Source organism: Dendropsophus ebraccatus, chromosome 12, assembly GCF_027789765.1.
Source record: "Dendropsophus ebraccatus isolate aDenEbr1 chromosome 12, aDenEbr1.pat, whole genome shotgun sequence".
NCBI lineage: Eukaryota > Metazoa > Chordata > Amphibia > Anura > Hylidae > Dendropsophus > Dendropsophus ebraccatus.
Genome location: NC_091465.1, coordinates 17498456 through 17507844, shown reverse-complemented (window position 1 = coordinate 17507844; position 9389 = coordinate 17498456). Strand labels below are relative to the sequence as shown.

Sequence of the window (9389 nt, the reverse complement as noted above, 5' to 3'; positions counted from 1 at the left end):
ACAATATGTGATGTTACTATATATTATACTGTAAAATATATAATGTCAGCTCTATATATTATACTGTACAACATATGATGTCATCGCTATATAATATACTGTACAACATATGATGTCATCACTATATATTATACTGTACAATATGTGATGTCACTATATATTATGCTGTACAATATGAGATGTCATCACTATATATTATACTGTAAAATATATAATGTCAGCTCTATATATTATACTGTACAACATATGATGTTATCACTATAATATACTGTACAACATATGATGTCATCACTATATATTATACTGTACAACATATGATGTCATCACTATATATTATACTGTACAATATGTGATGTCATCACTATATATTATACTGTACAACATATGATGTCATAACTATATATTATACTGTACAACATATGATGTCATCGCTATATAATATACTGTACAACATATGATGTCATCACTATATATTATACTGTACAATATGTGATGTCACTATATATTATGCTGTACAGTTTATGATGTCACTATATATTATACTGTACAATATGTGACGTCATTAATGTATATCCCACTGTTATCGTGTATAATGTATATACTACTGTTATCAGTGTATATCACACGTGTATAGTGTAAGTGCTGTATGTTATACTGTATATGTACAGACTATATGTAATTGTATAGTGGTAATACATGGACTATTGTGTCATCCTGTGACTACATATCTGGATACAATTGTCTGTAGAATATTTTCTCTTTTTATATATTCTCCGTTTCCTGAGACGATTAATCGGATCGCTGAGCTTGTGATACATTGTATTGTGTGGCCGCATATCGCAGCCCCCATCGGGACTGATAATCGATAATTATCGCACACTCATCTCACACAATCGTCCATTGAAAATAGATTTATTTCCATAAAACACTGTCTCCTTAAATCCTCTGTGTCCTGACAGGGAACAATGAACATACAATGGAGCAGTATACGGAGGATTACCGGGCTCCCTCCTCCGCTGGGATAATCCGATTACAAGCGAGTCACGTGGGAACGAAGAGAAAACGCTTCTCCGGAGCCGCAGCTTGTGAAAACGGGGACTAATCCCCAAGTATGTCCCTACGGAGGGAGGATGGGGGACCCTCATACCTGGAGAATTACCCCCCAACATAAAGATTCTTCAGGGCAGTCATCCCCAACCACTCTCTAATTGTAGGGACTACAACTCCCATCATGCCCGAAGTGCATGACTTCCTAAAAACTGCGGCTGTCAGGGGATGATGGGAGTTGTAGTTGGGGCCACAGGTTGGGGATCATTAGGGACTCGAATATAATTTTTTTTTTAAATAAATTAATCTTAAAAGTCAATTACTGAAAGTGCTGAAAATAAGTTATAATAAAATTAGCTGTAACAATATTAATAATAGCAACAACAATACTAATATTAATAATAGCAACAACAATACTACTACTACTACTAATAATAATAATAATAACAACAACAATAATAATAGCAATCGTAATAATAATTGGCCCAGCATAAAATAAATAATAACACCTACAACCACAGCAGTAGTAATAAAATATTACTGGGAAAGAATAACTATTATTTGTATTATTACGATTATTATTATTATTATTATTATTATTATTATTATTGTTGTTGTTGTTGTTATTACGATTATTGTTATAATTATTATTGTTGTTGTTGCTATTATGTTTCTTTTACAATTACAGAATAATTATTTTTTACAATAACTACTTTTACAGTAGCCTGATCTGGATACAGAACACCCTTCTCTCCTGGTAATATGGGGGGGGGGGGCTGTAATACACGGTGTATACGGGGTCACCCCAGTGGGATGTTTAGATTTCTTGTATTGTTTTGTTCATACAAAAGGTAAATAAATATAATAATATAACACTGCAATACAGACAAAATATGGAAAGGCTACATTGTGAATCGAATGATTCTGTGAGTCTGAACATAGTGAGATGTATAAATGAACCAGGAGATCGGTGAGAGGTAATGCTGCCCCTGGCAGAGGGGGCAGGAGCAGAGCTGGGGCATCAGGAGGGGGGTAAGTGATGTGTACGAGGGAGAGGAGAAGAAGGCAGGAGGGGGGGGCTGGTGGAAGGAAGAAGGGCAGGGGGGATCAGAAGAGGAAGTAACAGGGAAAGAAGAAGGGCAAGAAGGAAATCAGGAGAGGGATGGGAGGGGAGATAGAGGGCAGGGGAGCAGGGTTGTGGAAGGAGAGGAGATGGGAGAAACAACAGAGGGTTGAAAGACAGGAGACAAGTGAAGTGCAAGAAGAGGACAAGAGGAGGGTAGGAGAATAGCAGGAGGGACTGAAGAAGGATGGAAGGAGACAAGAGGAGGACAGGAGAGTAGCAGGAGGGACTAAAAAAAAGGATAGAAGGAGACAAGAGAAGGACAGGAGAATAGCAGGAGGGGAGCTGGAGGGACTGAAGAAGGATAGAAGGAACCAAGAGGAGGGCAGGAGGGGAGCTGGAGGGACTGAAGAAGAATAGAAGGAGACAATAGGAGGGCAGGAGAGTAGCGGAGGGGGAGATGGAGGGACTGAAGCAGGATAGAAAGAGACAAGAGGAGGGCTGGAGGGACTGAAGAAGAATAGAAGGAGACAAGAGGAGGGCAGGAGAGTAGCAGGAGGGACTGAAGAAGGGACAGGAATAAAAGCAGAAATTTAGGCAGCAAGAGGAGAAGAGGGGGGCATGAAGGGCAGAGAGGTCCCAGGAGAGGGAGAGACAACAGGGAAGGAGGACAGGATTGGATGCAAATGGGAGCAAAGGGGACAGGAGGGGAGGCAGATTATCTGTTCTAGAGTTTCTCTTACATTTGCATCATTGAAAGTATTGTATACATTGATGAATTCTTCAAAACTCTGGATCCTGAGGGCAGTGCAGCTGGGAATGAGATGTGGAGTTTCCAGGCTATAGAGAGGCAGTTCAGAGTATACAGGGGTGCAATCCAGAGTATACAGAGGAGCAGTCCACATTATACAGAGGAGCAGAGGCCTAACCTGGAGCTCCTGGGCCCCAGTGCAGAATGTGTCGGCCTCCCTATCTACCATCTATAATACTGGTGTTTTCCTATGTGGCAGAGAGGACTTGGGGTCCCACTTAGTCACCAGGACCAGGATGTGAGTGTTATCTCTGCAGCAGGTAAAGGACCAGTCTGGATTAAACAGAAGGCTCCTTCACAATAAACAGATAACCAGTCATATACCAGTCCAGTATATACTTAGACCCAGTCCACATTAAACAGAACCAGTCCCGTATATACAGAAAACCAGTCCAGTATAAAGGACCCAATCCACCATATACATGGCCAGTCTGAATAACCAGTTCACCTTATCTCAGTGAGCAGTCTTACATATTGTGTGCATAGAGGTCCAGTCCATCTTATATAAATGGGGAATAGAGGAATTTTCCAGAATCTGGAAATATATCAGAATTGTCCAACATATGTTGGGTAGGAATCCAGGACCTGGTGGATCTGTCCATCATCTGTAGGGTACAGAGAATTGTCCAGTATAGTGGGCCATTCCATCACATGATGGGTGAGAAGTTTCCAGAAGATCACCCGTAGCAATGGTCCTACTGATCTATTAGGGGGTGAGGCTGCAAAGCCTTAGTGGTGACCCATAGGGGGGAGTGATCAGGGAGATTCAGGAGCCCCCAATGTCCTCACTTACTCCCTTCTTTCATCTATGTCAGTTCATAGATTTACCACCCAATTGTCTCCCCTGGCAGTAGTTGTGGAAGTGTCCTGCATGACTGGGGGTTATAATAGGTGTGGGGGGCACATGTCATCCTCAATGATGTCCACCTCATCATCCGCCTCCTCCCTCAGGTACAGGCTTTGGCTGCTGTCCTTCTCTGGCCCTGAGTCCCCCCTGCTGTCCCCCAGTTCTGTGTCACTGGAGTTGGGGTCCATGTGGCCATCATTCGATGGGGTCTTGTCATCCTGAGTCTTTCTCAGCTGCTTTTTATGTTTCATTCTTCGGTTCTGGAACCAGGTTTTTACCTGTATGGAAGTAAATAGGTAAATAAGAGACTCCAAAATATATACCCCACAGACTCCAAAATATACACCCCCAAAGGCTCTAAGATATACACCCCAAAGACTCCAAAATATACACCCCCATAGACTCCAAAATATACACCCCAAAGACTCCAAAATATACACCCCTACAGACTCCAAGATATACAGCAACACAGACTCAAAGATATACACCCCCAAAGACTCTAAAATATACACCCACACAGACTCCAAAATATACACCCACACAGACTCCAAAATATAAACCCCCACAGACTCCATACTAGACACCCCCAAAGAATCCAAAATATACACCCCCAAAGACTTCAAAATACCCCCCCCAAGACTCTAAAATATATACCCCCAAAGACTCCAAAATACACCCACCCCACCAAGACTCAAAATATACACCCCCAAACACTCCAAAATATACACCCCCAAAGGCTCTAAGATATACACCCCAAAGACTCCAAAATATACACCCCCAAAGGCTCTAAGATATACACCCCAAAGACTCCAAAATATACACCCCCATAGACTCCAAAATATACACTCCCAAAGACTCCAAAATATACACCCCTACAGACTCCAAAATATACAGCAACACAGACTCAAAGATATACACCCCCAAAGACTCCAAAATATACACCCCAAAGACTCCAAAATATACACCCCCCAAAGACTCCAAAATATACACCCCTACAGACTCCAAGATATATACCCCACAGACTCCAAGATATACAGCAACACAGACTCAAAGATATACACTTCCAAAGACTCCAAAATATACACCCCTACAGACTCCAAGATATATACCCCACAGACTCCAAGATATACAGCAACACAGACTCAAAGATATACACTCCCAAAGACTCCAAAATATACACCCCTACAGACTCCAAGATATACAGCAACACAGACTCAAAGATATACACCCCCAAAGACTCCAAAATATACACCCACACAGACTCCAAAATATAAACCCCCACAGACTCCATATTAGACACCCCCAAAGAATCCAAAATATACACCCCCCAAAGACTCCAAAATATACACCCCTACAGACTCCAAGATATATACCCCACAGACTCCAAGATATACAGCAACACAGACTCAAAGATATACACCCCCAAAGAATCCAAAATATACACCCCCAAAGACTTCAAAATACCCCCCCAAGACTCTAAAATATATACCCCCAAAGACTCCAAAATACACCCACCCCACCAAGACTCAAAATATACACCCCCAAACACTCCAAAATATACACCCCCAAACACTCCAAAATATACACCCCCAAAGAACTTTTCTGTATGATGAGGGCCCCAATATGAACATGGGAAACAGATGTGTAGTTACATATAATGGAGCCAGGTAATGGTAGAGGGAGTGCTGCGGTATCTGCCAGTGCTGCCATGTTGGATTGTGGTGTATGTCTATAGGTCAGGTACCTAGTACTGGTAGGAAGATGCATGTGGTGGGTGCACAGCTCCACCCTGATACAGAGGAGTAGCATGGCAAAGTAGTAGAGGAAGAGCTCAGTGCGCCATGGGGATGTATGAGCCACTAGCAGTGTCTGGAGGATGGATAGGGGATGATAAGCCAGTAAAGTGACCTTTACTGGCTTTACTGGGACAATTCTGTTGTTTCTGGTAGAAATTAGAAGGGCGGGGGCAAAGGGAGAGCAATAATAGTCCAGATATGCCCAACCATGCCATCACTTGTGAATAGGGAACTGGAGGCCTTAGTGGAGCCTAGTAGTTACCAGAGGTGGGAGCCCATTGGATGCCGAATGGTTATAATCTGGGCCTAGGTTAGAGCTTTTGAGGTCGGGGTGTGAAAGAAGGAAGAAGTTACCGAAGCCTCATCATAGGTGATCATAGGTCTTCCTAGGTCATCCTAGGTCATCCTAGGTCAGGGCGCTATTACACTGAAAGATTATGGTGCGAAAAATCGTTATGTCGTTTGAATTTAAGCGATAATCTCCCCGTGTGTATACGGCAACAATCAAACGACTAACAAAAAATTTGTCCCTATGTCATTGAGCGCATCTTTTGAGCTGACCATAATATCATTGTTAATCATTGGCAAATCTTTCGGTGTATGTACACAAGGTTCTTTACGATCATTCATATACTGTACGAACGATCGTAATTGTAATTCCGTGTATTATGGAGAATGATTTCAGGTCGTTCGCAATAGCAATCACTTATCATTAATCGGAAAAAAAACGAAAAAATGCTTTGTCCAATAGGAGTGTCTGGAGGTGCGCAGTCCCCTCTAAATGGATTGTGGAGCAGCTCTGGGTTTTCTTGATCAGGTAATGTATAAGTAAGTGATGAGGATGCAGCTGATTTAGGAGCCCCTAACCACCTGGGCCTCCCTGGGGGTCTGCAGTTACCTGGGTCTCGGACAGGCTGAGGGCAGTGGCCAGCTCCACTCTCTCCGGCGTGGACAGGTAGCGCTGCAGCTCGAAGCGTTTCTCTAGGCCAGAGAGCTGGGAGTCTGAGAAGACAGTGCGGGCCTTCCTCCTCCTGCAGTGCTTCCCCGGGAGCTCTGTGTGGTGAGGGAACAGCGCCGGCATAGGCAAACCTGGGGGCAAAGGCAACAGGGAAGGACATTAGTCTATAGGTACAAGACAGCATCCTCAATGGAGATGGGACAACATGGTCTATGGACACAGAACCTCATGGGATATGAAGGCACAAGAATATAGGCACAAGTATAGTCTACAAAGCATAGCCTACATAGTATAGTCTACAAAGCATAGCCTACATAGTATAGTCTACATAGTGTAGCCTACATAGTATAGTCTACATAGTATAGCCTACATAGTATAGTCTACATAGTATAGTCTGCAAAGCATAGTCTACATAGTATAGTCTACATAGTATAGTCTACAAAGCATAGCCTACATAGTATAGTCTACATAGTATAGCCTACATAGTATAGTCTACATAGTATAGCCTACAAAGCATAGCCTACATAGTATACTCTACAAAGCATATCCTACATAGTATACTCTACAAAGCATATCCTACATGGTATAGTCTACAAAGCATAGCCTACATGGTATAGTCTACATAGTATAGCCTACATAGTATAGCCTACATAGTATAGTCTGCAAAACATAGTCTACATAGTATAGTCTACATAGTATAGCCTACATAGTATACTCTACAAAGCATAGCCTACATAGTATACTCTACAAAGCATAGCCTACATAGTATACTCTACAAAGCACAGCCTACATGGTATAGTCTAAATAGTATAGTCTACAAAGCATAGCCTACATAGTATAGTCTGCAAAGTATAGACTACATAGTATAGTCTGCAAAGTATAGTTTACATAGTATACTCTACAAAGCATATCCTACATAGTGTACTCTACAAAGCATAGCCTACATGGTATAGCCTACATAGTATAGTCTACATAGTATAGCCTACATAGTATAGTCTGCAAAGCATAGCCTACATAGTGTAGTCTATATAGTATAGTCTGCAAAACATAGCCTACATAGTATAGTCTGCAAAGCATAGCCTACATAGTATACTCTACAAAGCATAGCCTCCATAGTATACTCTACAAAACATAGCCTACATAGTATACTCTACAAAGCATAGCCTACATAGTATAGTCTACAAAGCATAGCCTACATAGTATAGTCTGCAGAGCATAGCCTGCATAGTATAGTCTACATAGTATAGTCTACAAAGCATAGCCTACATAGTATACTCTACAAAGCATAGCCTACATAGTATACTCTCAACTGTATAGTGCAGTGTATAGTGTATAGTGTATAGTGTATAGTGCCCAGCACCCTAGTTAACATAAAGGACATCTTTACACTGTGGTGTACTCCTATAATATATATATATATATATATATATATATATATATATATATATATACACACACACACACACACACACACACACACACACACACACACTACAGCAGTACACCTCAGCTTATGGACACATGGTACAGGTTTATAATGTTGTAAATAAATGTTATCACTACAGTCAGTGGATGAATTTCATAATGTTTGTAATATACTCTCTCTCAATTAATCAAGTGTGTTATCTGTGATGTTACATAGGACTGCAGGTCACATCTACTACATTTTCTGTACTCAGAGTTATCACTGTGTTATCTGTGGTGTCACATAGGACTGCAGGTCACATCTACTACATTTTCTGTACAGTTATCACTGTGTTATCTGTGGTGTTACATAGGACTGCAGGACACATCTACTACATTATCTGTACAGTTATCACTGTGTTATCTGTGGGGTTACATAGGACTGCAGGTATAATCTACTACATTATCTGTACTTAGAGTTATCACTGTGTTATCTGTGGTGTTACATCGGACTGCAGGTCACATCTACTACATTATCTGTACAGTTATCACTGTTTTATCTATGTTGTTACATAGGACTGCAGATGACATGTACTGCATTTCTATCGTGCATTGTATATACAACTCTGTTCTATCTGTCCTGAGTGTTTTCATACATCGCAGACACCTTATATATTTGCTGCCTGTTACTCCCCATCTCCCATCTCCCTGTGTATTATAGGATTATATTACTGCTGTCTGGTAATATCCCAATATTAATAATATCCTTCTCATCTTCATTATTATAAGGGGTCATTATAATCATGTTATACATGGTTCCCTCCTGCTGAAGGACTTTGTCTTGTGGACATCCCAGGTCTCTGTCACTATGTCCCCTCCTGCAGTGATGGCTGCCAGGGCCCCCCTGAGATATCCCAACACATTACAGGAGACGTCCATCACCCCACACACTACACCAGTGTACAGAAGCAACAGGCTGAATGTGGGAGATGTAGCAGAGCTAGGTTACCTCATTCTGACATAGCAATGTGTACAGAATTACATAGGACTGCAGATAAAATGAGATGTTACAATGCAAACCATCGTTTCTGAACAGTGCAGCAATAATAGGGGGGGGGGGGGGGGGGGTATAGGGTCTCCATCTGCAATCCCCCTCCTGTATATAGAATCATTATAACATGTCTATCATCACAACATTATGTCCCATACATCCCCCTCCTCCTCAAAATTCTCATTTATTTGGAAATAAGAACTGACTTTATACAGGAAACCATTGTTATACATAGTAAAAGTTGATGACATCGAGGAGATGCAAACGATTTTTCTGCAGTCCTATGTAACCCCACAGGATGGTTATAACCTAGCTGGATACAGATGACAGTTAGTGAAGTTGTAATACCATGAAACAGAATTGTCGGGATGATTCCCCAATTATAGATATTATAGTAGATGCGACCTGCAGT

At 41.4% G+C, this 9389-nt stretch overlaps 1 protein-coding gene across 1 annotated transcript in view; it reads right to left on the bottom strand.

Annotated features, from left to right (window-relative positions):
• Nucleotides 1–3803: 3803 nt before the first annotated feature.
• Nucleotides 3804–9389, bottom strand: part of BSX (brain specific homeobox) — an 8637-nt gene continuing 3051 nt past the window's right edge. Inside the window, exons 2-3 of the mRNA XM_069948928.1 lie at nt 6463–6653; nt 3804–4046 (exon numbers count right to left, since the gene is read on the bottom strand). Coding sequence (XP_069805029.1) covers nt 3804–4046; nt 6463–6653 — 434 coding nt within the window. The remainder of the gene's footprint in view (nt 4047–6462; nt 6654–9389) is intronic.